We start from the raw sequence: 17860 nt of genomic DNA, 5'->3' as shown, positions 1-17860 counted from the left end.
ACTCTTCTCCCGTTTTTACTCCCAGCGGTAATTTCACCTATCCATCCCAGAGGGAATACACATACTTTGCCTGATTTTTAAATGAATTCAACAGTGAAAATGTATGTAAAAAAATTGTGCTGCAGGAGACAATTCATATTACTTTTATTTTTAGTATTGTGAACAATTCGGGTTTACATTGATAATATTGAAAGACTAAATATTATAATCATGAAATTTCCCAAATAGTAAATGTATAACATATTCCCTCTAACCAGCAGTGGAAAATGCACTACCGTTGGACAAACTTCTATAACTACATTCATCTTCGAAGGGCGTGCAATCAAGGCAAGAGGGCAAAAGGTTACCTTCGAGAAACCTTTTTATAAAAGTTTTATATAGTCTGATTATGTTACAGCGACATCGTGTGGTAGGTTTCTCGAAGGTAACTACTCGCGAAATTCAGTGGAACTTTGTCCCAGTCTGATATACAAATTGATTAATGTATTGCATTATGGCACTTTCACAAATAGTAGCATAAATTATGACACACACATTCATTGCAGAGGTAATAGATACAATGGGCATACAAAGTCATATCACAAAACCCCAGTGTGTAACAACAACGTTTCATCTAGAATTCTGAGTTGAATTCTGAAAGAGTAGCTCAGTGGGTGGTGTCGGGGATATGGAGAGGTTGGAAGTTGCGCAGTAAAACATCTCGGCACCATGGGAGCAGTCTTGGGGGAACATAACCGCCATGATCAAACCAGTTGTCATGACAAAGACACCAGCTATGAGGATGAGACAGGGGATGCGGTTTTCACCTTGGAACCAGCGCTCTGTGGAAAGCTTGAGGTAGCAAGCTGATGGAATGATGAAAATTAAAGGTGTGGCACTTACAACACCCTGGAAGACAAAAAACATTTGTTAAAAAGATAACCATTGCAATTTTAGTAGAGAAATAAGTTACAACAATTCAAAAGGTCATCCGGCTTACATTTAACACCAGAACAATACCCAGACAGTCGTAGGCCAAGGATAATGCTGTGCACGCTGCAACTATGAGCAAGGTGACCGCCACATGGGCATGGTTGTTGAGAGACCCTTTAAAAAAAACATTGGATACTACCTGCAAACATAAAAGAGAGAACAAGGAATTGATTTTTACAGGGTGATGTGCACTAAAATCTATGAACACTGCGCCACAACATACTGTCCTGTGCCATATGAAGTGGCATGTGCATAAATAACGTCATACCTCTCGAGTCACAAAACACTCCAGAGGAAAAGTTGTTATTATACTGATGCCAAAACAGAAGCGACCAAAAGTAGCCAGGTCATCGTTCCCACAGTAGTTTTCAAAGATATCACCTGAAAATATAAAGAGGCGATCAGAAAAATGTACTCCTTAGGCAGTGTGTATATGGATGCACTTGGGTCTAACGCCACAAGATGGTTCTAGAATTCTATGTGCTGTGTTTTACCTTGCGTGTACCCAGTGAAGGTAGCATAGCCAGTCGCAGCAAACAGAATACTGACAATCATAGCCGAACCAACAGACATGTGGGTGACACGAGACCAGTTACTTAGGCTCTGTTCCGTCAGAGAGCCGTAGATCATAAAGCTGTTGTGATGGCAGATAAAGGCTATGGAACAAAGGGATATGGCAAAGTATTACAACCTATGAACAGTCCAAATTACATGTTTGTGTGGTCGTTTTGTGTGGAGTTCCTTGATTATGAAACTTGATAGCCAATACCATACAATATGAAGATGTACACATGTATGGGTCGTTTTGTCTCGAGCAAGTATTACTTGTACTTTACAAATATACAGTTGATGTAGACGAGAACTGACCAAAAGACATAACACCAACGGCCTGAATCGCATTCCACCTTGCAAACACCCACGCATTCTCTGTAGGGGGACTAAGGGCACAAAGTAATTGGATAAACATGTTGTTATCCATTTTAAGTTTTTCTAATTCCAGAGTAAGTGGTTTCAATAGTCGTTTAGTTGACTGAAATATAAAATAAAAACTGAATGTGTTTCAGATTGGATTAGAATATGATATAGCATGTGAGTGAATAGGTTATGACAGTGTTAAGTAATATAATGTACATATGTGGTCCCAGGGTAGCTGCTCTGATGATAACAGTGATGAGGATGAAAACAGTCAACACCATGGACAGTAAGGACACCTGGAATCACATAGATAGATGCTTTAGCTCACAAATGATAAAGTGAGTCAATGACTACTTAAATAAATGTGACAATATGTGATTAAGTCTTACCTTTCCCAGCTTTGATATATTCCGGAAAAGAGACAGGGGTAATGTGAATAGAATAGTGGATACTGCGATGACAAAATGTCTCTCTGTAAGTATGTGGCCCGGTCCAACTGCAAATAGCATGTATGAAAAATATGAATTTGCAACATGCAATTAACAAACGTGGCCTTGGTGTTTGCACTTAATTCAGAAAAACTGTGACCTATTTTTTACTGTCACAGTATTAGCATATCAATGCACACAAGTTGTGGCTTGAATTTGTTCAGATATATTACATTAAAGTACAACTGTACAACTGTACCTCCAGGTAGTCTCTGAAACACTTTGGTCAATGTGTCACCAGTTATGATGTTGTAGCTGATCATAGCTGGGGAAGACACACATTGTGGTTATGTTACAATCCAAGTCCCAACCAGTACCTGTATATCAGTTTGTATGAGACTGCTCAATCTCATAAAATCTTGGTTGTAAGTAGTTCTGATTTACTTTAAAATGGCACCTCCGTTCAAGACTTACCAATGAAAGGGTATAGAAACTGCAATAAAGACAGAACCAGAAATCCAGTGATACCAAAAGTGCTACGTACAAGTGACTGGTAACTATTTGTCCCTGAAAGATTCCCTCCTTTAATCAACAAGATGATAGAGTAGTCTGCAAGGAAGAAACAGGACAACGCCACAATGTTAGCTGTTGAGTTAAATACATTTTATCGTAAAAGGGAGTTCATCAAAGTTGTCACCATTACAGAACCTACCTGTAATAAATGCTACCAAAACCAGGAGAAAAAGGCCAAGGGGAAGGCCAGCCTGGTTTAAGGAGTATGGCAAACCTGAAAAACAAATTAAATAACAGATCATGTTATCACAACATATTCAAAAATATATATTTTTTAAGAGTTTATATTTTCATTGTACTGACAGAAAAAGTTGAGTCATACAATTTAGAAAGAATTTTGGAAGCACAAAGGAAGTATTATGATGTCAGTGGTCATATGATGCAGGGGCCAACCACCCAGGGGCTGATCAATGTGGCTGAGGTACACTACCGTTCAAAAGTTTGGGGTCATTTAGAAAGGTCCTTGTTTTTGAAAGAAAAGCAAAACATTTTGTCCATTAAAATAACATCAAATTGATCAGAAGTACAGTGTAGACATTGCTAATGTTGTAAATGACTATTGTAGCTGGAAATGGCAGATTTAAAAAAATATAATATCTACATAGGCATACAGAGGCCCATTATCAGCAACCATCACTCCTCTGTTTCAATGGCACATTGTGTTAGCTAATCCAAGTTTATCATTTTAAAAGGCTAATTGATCATTAGAAAACCCTTTTGAAATGATGTTGAAGAGTTCTCTGTCCAGTGTTCTTTTTCCCATCTTAATGTTTTATTTTTATTGGCCAGTCTGAGAAATGGCTTTTTCTTTGCAACTCTGCCTAGAAGGCCAGCATCCCGGAGTCGCCTCTTCACTGTTGACATTGAGACTGGTGTTTTGCGGGTACTATTTAATGAAGCTGCCAGTTGAGGACTTGTGAGGCGTCTGTTTCTCAAACTAGACACTCTAATGTACTTGTCCTCTTGCTCAGTTGTGCACCGGGGCCTCCCACTCCTCTTTCTATTCTGGTTAGAGCCAATTTGTGCTGTTCTGTGAAGGGAGTAGTACACAGCATTGTACGAGATCTTCAGTTTCTTGGCAATTTCTCACATGGAATAGCCTTAATTTCTCAGAACAAGAATAGACTGACGAGTTTCAGAAGAAAGTGCTTTGTTTCTGGCAATTTTGTGCCTGTAATCGAACCCACAAATGCTAATGCTCCAGATGCTCAACTAGTCTAAAGAAGGCCAGTTTTATTGCCTCTTTAATTAGAACAACAGTTTTCAGCTATGCTAACATAATTACAAAAAGGTTTTCTAATGATCAATTAGCCTTTTAAAATGATAAACTTGGATTAGCTAACACAACATGCCATTGGAACACAGGAGTGATGGTAGCTTATAATGGGCCTCTGTACACCTATGTAGATATTCCATTACAAATCTGCTGTTTCCATCTACAATAGTAATTTACAACATTAACAATGTCTACACTGTATTTTTGATAAATTTGATGTTATTTTAATGGACAAAAAAAAGCTCTCCTTTCAAAAACAAGGACATTTCTAAGTGACCCCAAACTTTTGAACGGTAGTGTAGGTCCTATGATGTTTTCTATTCCCAGGAAATCATGTGATCCTGCATGTTCAACATATATAACTTGCTTATCTTATTGGGTAACATGATTGATCAACTTATTAGACAGTAACTAGCAACAGGTGCTCCCCTCTCAAGAAGGGTGTCATTGCAGCTATTGCCACCAGTAGGTCTATTCTGCTGTGCTACTGAAATACAAACATGATGATCCCACAATTGAATGTATAAACACTAATTTACCTATTATTCCAGATCCTATTATCGAATTTATGAAATTAAAAGAGGCTGATATCATCGAACTTTTGACTTTTCCTCCAACCACCTTTTGTGAAGCAAGCAGCGGTTTGCCTTCGCCATTCTCAATCTAGGGTCAAATTAACACATTTGAACACAATTAACACATCATGTTGTAGAATGGTGGTAATCGTGAGGAACAATAAAAGTAAACCTATTCGTATCATAGTAAGTCGGCAGCCTACCTGTTGAGCTTCCCGGCCTCCACTTTCCTGTATTGATGTACTCATTTTTATGCCACCAGGTGTTTCTAACTGTTTCCGTCAATTTATAAACGTTCTATCCGCATCTCTGCCATGAAATTGATTAACTGGGCAGAATGTTCAAAACTTTCCTGATCGGAGTTGTTTAAGTTCGCCCATGAAAAACGATGGCAACAACGCCCCTAAATGGCTTAGTACAACACTGGGTGCGTTCCTGATAGGTCTAGACAATTTCTGCATTGGGTTGCGCTGATTACAACATCATTATAATACTCATGTGGTTCCTGAGACGTGAACTATAGACCTGCGCAGAATTGTGTATCTGGAAAGCGTCCAACCTGTAAGCTGCATTCGACACACATACCCAGTCGAGTGAAATGAGCTTTAAAAGATTAGTATCCAAAGTATTTATTTGTTCAACTGAAGGAGTGAATATGCAAAAACGAACAAATTCTACACCAAATGGATAATAAAAATAGGCATATACGTCCTTTGCAATTAGGGACAATGGAATAAATAATATGTTGGGTTCTATTCAACATTTGTGAGGGTTTCAAAGAGTTCATAGAGTTTTGGTCATGTGTTAATATCAATTGTTCCATTATGAAAGAATTGTAGCCTACTGTACATACCCCAGTGTGATCAAGTCAGCTGACATGAGAAGGCCTAAAAGGCTAGAGTCAATTTAGGTCAGACATGTTTTTCCTTTTCTCAGAAAGATAGTCACATGTAGAAAAACAAAGCAGAACACAAAATTAAACTCAACAAAAACGATTTGACTTCTGAAATAAAATCGTGTCTGTCTGTGGTATCAACAATACAAATGTGTTATGAATGAAGACTTTAAATAATATCAAAAGTAGTACAATGTGTTGTTAGGCTTCACTACTGTATGTGTGATGAGCTGTTCTTCAATTTATAAGAGTGTATAACATGACACCACCATCCAATGTTGGTATAGAAAAACATTAAAGTCTCAATCAGTTATTAAAGTATTTGGAACATTTAAAGCAGTTGAGATCACACTCATCACTGCACATTTCAAAGTTTCCCATCACACTCTTGCTTTCCCATAATGCATGCTGTCCTACCCAGGATTGCATTCGCTCAGTCCGGGCCACATCATCTGGCTGGCACTCAGACAAACGCTTGCTCTTTAGAGCACCACCCATCAGAGTCCCTGTCTCTGAGCATTGATGTCCTAGAAATGACTGAACGTGTCTGTGTAGTTGCTGATGATTCAGAGAAGTGGGTCATGGTGGAAACTCACACACTGGTCAACCGTGCTATAGCAACATGAACCCAGCAATGTCCCCTGAATGGAAAAAAAAGTATCCTGGGAAAAACATTTAACAGGGAAGTCTGTAAATGTCACAGAGCGGTTTGTTAGTCATACATCAGCGTGGGCCCCTTTGGCAACGAAAGGAACTTACCCAGAAACCAAAACCTTTAGAGATTCATGATGTAATTAATATAATTGCATATAATTAAAAAGTAGTGTTAGTGTAATTTACCCAAATTAGAGTTTAACCAACACATTTTACCCAATTGGCGACACAAATCTATATGTGCTTCCTTCATTAACTATTTCACTCACACTCACACATCTCCAGTCAGGATCAGACTTAACCGATCCTCTGATGTTGAATGGAAAACTATCAAGAAGTTCAATAACACTGTCTTCTCTGAAAATACAGAGTTGATGGTTGCTGCACGTCAGTAATTGGACGAATGACACAAAACAGCATTTCATTCCGTTTGATCCCTGAACAATGCTGCCTGCAGCCCCTTAGGTGCCCTCAGAAAACTTGAAGATCTTGGGTGTATTTCAGAGGTAGAATGACAGAGGGCAATATTCACACGTTTTAATACGTGCCTTCTTATTTATCAGTCTCTTATCAAACATCTAATAAAAGAGTAATAGATGCATCAAAGTGGGTATTTTATGTTTTCTTAGATTAGGCTATACAAAATCATGATAACAAGAGTAGGCTACTAAAGGGTAGAAAAACGAAATGGATTCACACACGGTAGTGACAACGCACACATGGTAGTGACAGTGTGTAGCGAAGCCTTTAGCTGTATCATAATGAGAAAAAACACCCCTACCTCACCCATCACTAGATGACGATCTGACACTTTTGTTATGTTTTTTACGGTGTTACAGGTACATGTAATCTCCAGTTCAGTGATACCAAACTGTAGGCTGGCTCTCTATTATCTCTTCCCGACATCCACGACCACAGCAGACATTATTTATGATCACGCACACAACCCTGCATCTCTGCAGTCATTTGTACCCGGCAACAACCGGAAGCGCAACAGAATGCTCTGAACAAGGCGACAGTGCTGCCAGCAATTTCATGACGCTCTCCTGTGAGATTTTATTGGGGGGTCCATCGCTGGGAAATACTACATTATAGAGAGGAAAACCTTTTGACTTAATCAAGTATCCACATGTGTCCTCGAATCACGTTTTTACTGGGGAGAAAGCAACATCAAGGCGTGCCTGGCGATTATTGGCGGATTCTTCCCCTTCTTGGATGACAAACTAATGGTGGGTGCAGGGGATGAGAATGGATGCGATGGGGCTGCCCAAAGGTGGGAAATTTAGTCTGCGTAATTTAGATAATTCCTAAAAAAGTATTTATTTCTACAGTAATTTAATTTCTCAGTAGAAAACGGAGAGGGAGCTGTCCCTTTTTTCCCAAAAGTGATGCGTCAAAGCTGATGGAAAAATAGGGGGAAAGAAGATGCCTGGAAGGCTCTTAAACAATAAAGATCAATTATTGGTAACTGAATGTTCCATGATGCGTAGGCCTAACCTATATATGTCCTATTCAAATAATTTTGATAGACCTTGGTATATCTACTGAAATAATTGAGTTTAGGGTAATCTTTATTATGGGCATCTTGTCATTTTGACAGGGTATTACCAGAGTTTACAGATCTTTTATTCATTTAAAAAGAACAACTGTGGCGTAGGTTTTAAAGGGAATTTGTCTTGTTGGGTAAAATAAGCTCTTTAGAAGATAATACTATGATCCTGCTAGTTATGACAGCTTTGTGATCAAACCTCATTCTTATGTCAATGGATCAAACACTGGATCAGGCGTGAAGTATAGCCTCTGACAACATTGTTCTTTCGGCATTTTTGATCTCCCAGAGAAAATATAGTTCACCACAAATTATACTTGTTCCCTACTGTAGCCTAATTTAACTTGTTAGAGCGGATATCAATCGAATGTTGTCGATCACTGTGATCATAATATTGTCCCTTCTAATGCTGTTTCTGTATCAGGTTTATTAAACAGATTGTTCCAGCTGACCCACCTAGAGAGGGTGTCACTTCCTGGTATTCCAACCTGTTAGATTCATATCAACAGTGGCAAAAAAGGCTACAGACGATGGAACAGCCAGACAACGATAACCTACTGTAGCCGACACTTCGGCCCCTGGGACTAGATAGGCCGTAATATGATTATTGCCGAAGAAAGACTATGAGAATTGAACACATATCAGTCAATACATCATTTCGACTTTATCCCACTGGGAAAATATGTTTTTATTTATTAATCTTGCGACATAGGCCTGTCATAACACATCAATATACATATATCTGTAGGCTATAAATCATAATCAGTCTGTTCGAACTCATCATAATGTATAGGCCTGCATTATTTATAGTGTCGCCGACGACCTAAATGTATCATGCGTCCCCAATCACTCGACAAAGTAGCCAATTTTTTCTTAAAAATTGAGGAGGGATGCAAGCAGTGTTTGCGGGCGCTTGGCTATAGTACTGCCGTGTATGTGAATGGGAAGGGTGGATTGAGGGTGTTGGCTCTGGGTAGGGCTGAGATTTTGCTATGAGCCCTCTCTAGGGAAATAACTAAAGCCTCAAGTATAGCGATAGCAGCTGCCCCCCCCCCCCCCCCCCCCCTTCGTATTGAAAATCTGCCATTGATAAAATAACCTGTTTGATTCCCTCATGTAACATCTCATGCGGTCATATAAACAAATCTGAGATTAGCCGAAATCTAGACATTCATTTTCGGGTGTGTACACGCACCCTTTTTCATTTTCTGTTGTTGTGTCCACTTATTTAGCCGATATTTACCTTCCCTCCGCAGCCTTCCAGGGAGCACCTTCTGGATGAGACATAGGCTATAGCCTACCATACAGAAGAAACAGTGTGTCAGGCTGCATGTCAACTTTGATTTAACAGTTTATGGTAACAGTCAATCAGATGTCATGAATGTGTTGCCATAGGCTGCTGATAATGGTTTGAATATGATAATGGTCCTTCATACATTCTCATCTGTTGTTTGACTGGTTGGCCAGATAGCATATCTTTAGGCTATGTATTTCACCTCTGTAATTTGCGTTTGCTTGCTGTTGACAGCTTAGAACGTTGATTTTGTACCATTTTGTTTGAAGCATAAGAAAAAATAGCAATTCCTAGTGCTATTGTTAATTGAAATTCCTATCTCAACTTTCCATAATCGTATAATGTGTTTGCATGCATGTGTAAACTAAATCAACACGCATATTTAGTCATGAAATGTAACATCATATACAAAAAGGGATGGACGAGTATGATTTTAATCGTTACATCATTCTAGACTTTTATGTGGGTAATGCCATAACTCTTTAATCTCTCCTACTTGGGCATATCTCTTGTGAAATAATGGATAATAAATCGTTGACATTCACCCAACCAGCAGCCACTGTAAAGGGGATATCAGGCATTTTTGCTAGACCTACCGGCATTTCTGCACTTAGCCTAGTGCGGTTAAACTTGCAGCACCATAGACAGCAGCAAATGCGCGAAAATAACCCGCTCAAATCCCTCAACCAACAGCTCCCATCCACGAGAGAAAGTAGCCTAGTAGTTGCTTTGTTGACAAAGTGATTTGTGTTTATTTTAATAATAGACTAAACAACTTACGTCCCACTGGGCAGACAGTGGTTCAACGTTTTTCCACATCATTTCAATACAATTACATTGAACCAACGTGGAATAGACGTTGCATTGACGTCTGTGTCCAGTAGGGTTGGACTTTCAATGTGGTTTATGGTCGGCTATAGTAGGCAATATGGCACTTAAATGCCAAAATGCTTTCGCACAAATAAGAAGCTGATAAAACGTCTGCTGATGCATGGCAATTACCGTGCATTTGGGAAAGTATTCAGCCCTTAACTTTTTCCACATTTTGTTACTTTACAGCCTTATTCTAAAATTGATAAAATATTTTTTTCCCCTCATCAATCTACACACAATACCCCATAATGACAAAGCAAAAACTGTTTTTTAGAAATGTTTGCAAATGTATTACAAATAAAAACTGAAATACCTTATTTACATAAGTATTCAGACCCTTTGCTATGAGACTCTGAAATTGAGCTCAGGTGCATCCTGTTTCCATTGATCATCCTTGAGATGTTTCTACAACTTGATTGGAGTCCACCTGTGGTAAATTCAATTGATTTTACATGATATGGAAAGGCACACATATGTCTATATAAGGTCCCACAGTTGACAATGCATGTCAGAGCAAAAACCAAGCCATGAGGTCGAAGGAATTGTACGTAGAGCTCCAAGACAGGATTGTGTCGAGGCACAGATCTGCAGCATTGAAGGTCCTCAAGAACACAGTGGCCTCCATCCTTCTTAAATGGAAGAAGTTTGGAACCAGTAAGACTCTTCCTAGAGCTGGCCGCCCTGCCAAACTGAGCAATCAGGGGAGAATGGCCTTGGTCAGGGACGTGACCAAGAACCCAATGGTCACTCTGACAGAGCTCAATAGTTCCTTGTGGAGAGGGGAGAACCTTCCAGAAGGACAACCATCTCTGCAGCACTCCACCAATCAGGCCTTTATGGTAGTGTGGCCAGACAGAAGCCACCCCTCAGTAAAAGGCACATGACAGCCCGCTAGGAGTTTGCCAAAAGGCACCTAAAGGACTCTCAGACCATGAGAAACAAGAATCTCTGGTCTGATGAAACCAAGATTGAACTCTTTGGCCTGAATGCCAAGCATCACGTCTGGAAGAAACCTTGCACCATCCCTACAGTGAAGCATGGTGGTGGCAGTATCATGCTGTGGGGATGTTTTTCAGCAGCAGGGACTAGGAGAATAGTCAGGATCGAGGGAAAGATGAACGGAGCAAAGTACAGATAGATCCTTGATGAAAACCTGCTCTAGAGTGCTCAGAATCTCAGACTGGGGCGAAGGTTCACCTTCCAACAGGACAACGACCCTAAGCACACAGCCAAGACAACGCAGGCGTGGCTATATGTCCTTGAGTGGCCCAGCCAGAGCCCGGACTTGAACCCGATCGTCTCTGAACATCTCTGGAGAGACCTGAAAATAGCTGTGCAGCGACGCTCCCCATCCAACCTGACAGAGCTTGAGAGGATCTGAAGAGAAGAACGGGATAAACTCCACAAATACAGGTGTGCCAAGCTTGTAGTGTCATACCCAAGAAGAATCAAGGCTGTAATCGCTACCAGAGGTGCTTCAACAAAGTACTGAATAAAGGGTCTGAATACTTATGTAAATGTCATATTTCAGTTTTTTATTTTTATACATTTGTTAAAATTTCTACAAATCTGTTTTTGCTGTGTCATTATGGGGTATTGTGTGTTGATGATTGATGAGGGAAATAAACAATTGTATATATATTTTTTTAAAAGGCTGTAACATAAGAAAATGTGGAAAGAGTCAAGGGGTCTGAATTCTTTCCGAATGCATTGCATATCAAGTCAATAGACGTAGCCTACTTTTCGCACAGACTTTTTCATTTTGCCTGAGAAGACTAAAAAGCTTCACTACATTGAGACTAATTTCTGTTTGAGACCACTCGACCCAACTTAATGTGGGTCCATGTGAAAGCGGGGAGCCTGTTAGAATTAGTGAAACATGGAAGGGGAAGGCTGGGGTTGTCAGCCACTGAGGTCAAGGCCCCTGGTCAGGTTTTGTTATGAACAGGACAGGGCTATGTATGGTGAAATACAGAGAAAACAAATGTGCTGTCATTTGGGGTCAGTAATGACAGAGGAGACAAATGACTCGGCCTGATGAGACCACATAGACTGGTCGTAATATAGTAAATGTAAATCCGGCACACTGAAATTAGTATGATATGTTATGTTTGGTATAGTTACATAAGAAAGAAGGTTACTTAAGGCAGAAACTAAAGTATACCGCATACGTCTTGTAACCCAAAGGTTGCGTGTTTGATTCTCATCATTGACAACGTTAGCATTTTAGCTAATTAGCAACTACTTAGCATGTTAACTAACCCTTCCATTAACCCCAACCTTAAACCTTTAACCCTAACCCCTAGCCTAGCTAATGTTATCCACCTTAATGTTATCATTAGCCACCTAGCTTACGTCTAGCAACCCGAAGGTTGAATGTTCGTATCTCACGATGGACAACTTTAGCATTTTAGCATGTTAGCAACTTTGCAACTACTTAATCCTTTTTAGCTACTTTGCAACTACTTAGCATGTTAGCTAATCCTTCCTAACCCTAACCTTAACCCTTTAACCTAACTCCTAACCTTAACCTTTACCACCTTTTACCCTAACACCCAGCCTGGCTAACCTTAGTCACCTATCTAACATTAGTGTTTGCCACCAAGCCACTTAGCTAACATCTAGCAACCTAAAGGTTGCATTTTTGATTCTCATCACAGACAACTTTAGCATTTTAGCTAATTAGCAACTTTGCAACTACTTACTGCTTTTTAGCTACTTTGCAACTACTTAGCATATTAGCTAACCCTTCCCCTAACCCTAACCTTAACCCGTTAGCCTAACTCCTAACCTTAAGTTAAACCCTAACCTTAACCCATAACTCTAATGTTAGTGTTAGCAACCTAGCTAACATTATCCACAACAAATATAAATTCGTAACATTTCATACATTTTGCAAATTCGTAACAATCTATAACTTACATATCATACTAATTGGAATGTCCCTATTTACTGTACCATTATATCTATGTTTTTGATTGTAGAGCAAGGTACCTACTGGGCACAAACTGGTTGAATCAAAATTGTCTCCATGTCATTTCAACAAAACAATTCAATGTGATGATTTTGAATCAATGTGGAAAACTGATTGGATTTGCAAAAAGTCATCAACGTAAAGGAATTTTTGGAATATTTTTATTTTTTCAACTTTTCACCTTTAAACTAAATACAATGGCATGGTTAACATTTTTGATGATCTGAAATCAAATCCAATTGTATTTGTCAAACACTTCGTAAACAGCAGATGTAGACTAAGTGAAATGCTTACTTATGGGCCCTTCCCAACAATGCAGAGAAAAAAAGAGAAATGAAAGAAAAATAATAACACTAGGAATACATGCACAATGAGTAACGATAACGTGGCTACTGTATATACAAGGGGTACCAGTACCGAGTTGATGTGCAGTTGTACAAGGTAATTGAGATAGATATGTACATATAGGTAGGGATGAATTTACTAGGCAACAGGATAAGATAATAAACAGTAGCAGATGTGTATGTGATGTCAAAAGAGTTAATGCAGATAGTTAAATAGTTAACCAATAGCTACCCGGACGAACTATTTAGCAGTCTTATGGCTTGGGGCTAGACACTTTTCAGGGTCCTGTTGGTTCCAAACTTGGTGCATCCGTACCGCTTACTGTGCGGTAGCAGAGAGAACAGTCTATGACTTGAGTGGCAATTTTTAGGGGCTTCCTCTGACATCCCCTGGTATAGAGGTCCTGGATGGCAGGGAGCTCAGCCCCAGTGTTGTACTGGGCCTTATGCACTACCCTCTGTAGTGTCTTGTTGAAACGGAGTTTGGTACTCTCTAATGTGTGGATAGGCCACTGGGAGTAAACAGATACCGGACTGCACTCTGGTCAAAGAGTGATGACAGACACAGAAGCCCAGTCTAGGAGTAATGATGAAACAGAGTATTCATGTGGTCTGTGTACAGAGGGAAACAGGATTAAAGAAAGAGAAAATTACTACAATGTAAATCCAATAAACATTAATGTCAGCAATCTCCATACACAATTTACATTAAGAGAAAAATAACACACCATAATTCCTCTTAGGAGAATTAACATTGAAATTAATCGCATAATTGTACAAAATGGTAAGACAACTGGTGAAGAAAGTTGCCCCTTTACATACACATTTCTTGTATTTACATTGAACAATAGCAACAGGAATATTATAAAAATGAAATAAGTATTTGTTCTGACTTACATTTGGTCAAAAACTGATAAATATCCTTGCAAAAATTAGAATGGTCTGATCTCCACAAAGCCAACTCTCAGTTCCATTTGTATACTAACAATTGGTTGCCATGGTGAATAATCCAATAATAATTGGTAGGACACATGAAAGGAAACATCAAATACTGGCAGAGCAATAAAATGTCCTTTTTAGATCTAAATTCAAATCTAACTGGCTTTAATACACTTATGGTCAGATGCCAAGCAGTTGCCACACCAAGCGATGATGCAGCCAGTGAAGATGCTCTCAATGGTGCATCTGTGGAATTGTTTGAGGATCCATTCCAAATCTTTTCAGCCTCCTGAGGGGAAAGAGGCATTGTTGTGCCCTCTTCACATCATTCCTTAGTGATGTGGACACCAAGGGACTTGAAGCTCTCGACCCGCTCCACCACAGCCCCATCAATGTGAATGGGGCCGTGCTCGGCCTTCCACTGTTTCCTGTAGTCCATGATCAGCTCCTTTGTCTTGCTGAGGTTAAGGGAGAGGTTATTGTCCTGGCACCACACAGCCAGGTCACTGACCTCCTCCCTATAGGAAACTAAGCACGCACCTCTGACGGGCCCCTGTGCTGAGGGTCAGCATGGTGGATGTGTTGTCGCCTACCCTCCACCTGGGGGTGGCTCATCAGGAAGTCCGGGATCCAGTTTCAGAGGGAGGTGTTCAGTCATAGGGTCCTGAGCTTAGTGATGAGCTTGGAGGGCACTATGCTGTTGAACACTGAGCTATTGTCAATGAACAGCATTCTCATGCAAATGTTCCTCTTGTCCATGTTGGAGAGGGCAGTGTGGAGTGCAATAGAGATTGCGTCATCTGTGGATGTGTTGGGGTGCTGTGCAAATTGGAGTGTGTCCAGGGTGTCTGAGAAGATGGTGTTGATGTGAGCCATGACCAGCCTTTCAAAGCATTTCATGGCAACAGGGCGATAGTCATTTAGAAAGGTTATCTTGGCGTTCTTGGGCACAGGGACTATGGTGGTCTGATTGAACATTTTACGTATTACAGACTGGGTCAGGCGGAGGTTGAAAATATTAGTAAAGACACTTGCCAGCTGGTCAGCGAATGCTCTGATTACACCTCCTGGTAATCCGTCTGGCCTGCGGCCTTGTGAATATTAACCTGAAGAGCGAGATCACACAGTCATTCGGAACAGCTGGGGCTCTCATGCATGGTTCAGTGTTGCTTTTCTCGAAAGAGCGCATAGAAGGAATTTGTCTCATCAAATAGGCTCAGGTCACTGTGCAGCTCACGGCTGGTTTCCCTTTGTAATCAGTAATAGAGCTGCCACATCCGACGAGTGTCTGAGCTGACTTAGTAGGATTTGATCTTAGTCCAGTAATTTATGTTTTGACTGTTTGCTGGCTCGTCGGAGGTAATAGCGGAATTTCTGATAAGCGTTGGGATTAGTTTCCCTCTCCTTGAAAGCGGCAGCTCTAGCCTTTAGCTCAGTGCGGATGTTGCCTATAATCCATGGCTTCTGGTTGGGATATGTATGTACGGTCACTGTGGGGACGTCGCTTTGATGCACTTATTAATGAAGCTGTTTACTGATGTGGTAAACTCCTCAATGTTATCGGATGAATCCCGGAACATATTCCAGTGAAACGGTCCTGTAGCTTAGAAAAATGGCGCCAGAGGAGATGGCCGCCGTTTTATGGTCTCCTAACCAATTGTGCTATTATGTGTTTTGTTTCGCGATATTTGTAAATTATTTTGTACATAATGTTTCTGCAACCGTATCTTACGGAAGAAAAGAGCTTCTGGATATCAGGACAGCGATCACTCACCTCGGATTAGACGAAGATTTCTTCAACAACAACAACAAGCAAGACTCACACGATATTCTCCAAACACCCCACAGGGCAGACTGTGGGGAGACTAATCCCAATTATTCGCAAAAGGAAGCGACGCAGAGGACGAAGAGCCGGATGCCTCGTCCGGACCCGCAGAAGGCAACTAGGAAAGCTGCCGTTACCGTCAATATTACTCGCCAACGTGCAATCATTGGACGAGGTACGATCACGAATATCCTACCAATGGGACATCAAAAACTGTAATATCCTATGCTTCACGGAATCGTGGCTGAATGATGACATGGATATTCAGCTAGCGGGATACACGCTGCATCGGCAGGATAGAACAGCACACTCCGGTAAGACGAGGGGGGGCGGTCTGTGCATATTTGTAAACAACAGCTAGGGCACGAAATCTAAGGAAGTCTCTAGATTTTGCTCGCCTGAAGTAGAGTATATTGTGATAAATTGCAGGCCACACTACTTGCCTAGAGAGTTCTCAGTTATACTTTCCGTGGCTGTTTATTTACCACCACAGACAGATGCTGGCACTAAGACCGCACTCACTCAGCTGTATAAGGAAATAAGCAAACAGGAAACCACTCACCCAGAGGTGGCGCTCCTAGTGGCCGGAGACTTTAATGCAGGGAAACTTAAATCAGTTCTACCAAATCTCTATCAACATGTTAAATGTGCAACCAGAGGGAAAAAAATTCTAGATCACCTGTACTCCACACACAGAGGCGTACAAAGCTCTCCCTCGCCCTCCATTTGGTAAATCCGACCACAACTCTATCCTCCTGATTTCTGCCTACAAGCTAAAATTAAAGCAGGAAGCACCAGTGACTTGGTCTATAAAAAAATGGTCAGATGAAGCAGATGCTAAACTACAGGACTGCTTTGCTATCACAGACTGGAACATGTTCCGGGATTCTTCCGATGACATTGAGGAATACACCACATCAGTCACTGGCTTTATCAATAAGTGCATTGAGGACGTCGTCCCCACAGTGACTGTACGTACATACCCCAACCAGAAGCCATGGATTACAGGCAACATTCGCACTGAGCTAAAGGGTAGAGCTGCCGCTTTCAAGGTGCGGGACTCTAACCCGGAAGCCTACAAGAAATCCCACTATGCCCTGCGACGAACCATCAAACAGGCAAAGCGTCAATACAGGGCTAAGATTGAATCATTCTACACCGGCTCCGATGCTCGTCGGATGTGGCAGGGCTTGCAAACTATCACAGACTACAAAGGGAAGCACAGCCGCGAGCTGCCCAGTTACATGAGCCTACCAGACGAGCTAAATCACTTCTATGCTCGCTTCGAGGCAAGCAACACTGAGGCATGCATGAGAGCATCAGCTGTTCCGGACGACTGTGTGATCACGCTCTCCGTAGCCGACGTGAGTAAGACCTTTAAACAGGTCAACCTACACAAGGCTGCGGGGCCAGACGGATTACCAGGACGTGTGCTCCGGGCAAGTGCTGACCAACTGGCAGGTGTCTTCACTGACATTTTCAACATGTCCCTGATTGAGTCTGTAATACCAACATACTTCAAGCAGACCACCATAGTCCCTGTGCCCAAGAACACAAAGGCAACCTGCCTAAATGACTACAGACCCGTAGCACTCACGTCCGTAGCCATGAAGTGCTTTGAAAGGCTGGTAATGGCTCACATCAACACCATTATCCCAGAAACTCTAGACCCACTCAAATTTGCATACCGCCCAAACAGATCCACAGATGATACAATCTCTATTGCACTCCACACTGCCTTTTCCCACCTGGACAAAAGGAACACCTATGTGAT

General features: G+C 41.0%; 2 protein-coding genes across 2 annotated transcripts in view; one reads left to right on the top strand and one right to left on the bottom strand.

Annotated features, from left to right (window-relative positions):
* Window positions 1–127: 127 nt before the first annotated feature.
* LOC139546901 (putative sodium-coupled neutral amino acid transporter 11) lies at window positions 128–5754 on the bottom strand. The gene is made up of 12 exons (XM_071355828.1): window positions 4943–5754; window positions 4704–4827; window positions 3028–3102; window positions 2790–2924; window positions 2575–2640; window positions 2277–2383; window positions 2104–2183; window positions 1840–1910; window positions 1467–1628; window positions 1241–1353; window positions 980–1111; window positions 128–888 (listed from the first exon to the last, which is right to left on the bottom strand). The coding sequence occupies exons 1-12, from the start codon at window positions 4985–4987 to the stop codon at window positions 610–612; spliced, it is 1389 nt and encodes a 462-aa protein (XP_071211929.1). The 5' UTR covers window positions 4988–5754; the 3' UTR covers window positions 128–609.
* Window positions 5755–7066: 1312 nt separating this feature from the next.
* The window catches only part of LOC139546899 (sodium channel protein type 1 subunit alpha-like), a 57109-nt gene continuing 46315 nt past the window's right edge, over window positions 7067–17860 (top strand). Inside the window, exon 1 of the mRNA XM_071355827.1 lies at window positions 7067–7517. The gene's annotated coding sequence lies outside the window, so the exon portion shown is untranslated. The remainder of the gene's footprint in view (window positions 7518–17860) is intronic.

This window comes from Salvelinus alpinus, chromosome 20, assembly GCF_045679555.1.
Source record: "Salvelinus alpinus chromosome 20, SLU_Salpinus.1, whole genome shotgun sequence".
In the NCBI taxonomy this organism is placed as follows: domain Eukaryota; kingdom Metazoa; phylum Chordata; class Actinopteri; order Salmoniformes; family Salmonidae; genus Salvelinus; species Salvelinus alpinus.
The sequence above is the reverse complement of the archived record's forward strand: the minus strand, read 5'-3'. Positions and strand labels throughout refer to the sequence as shown.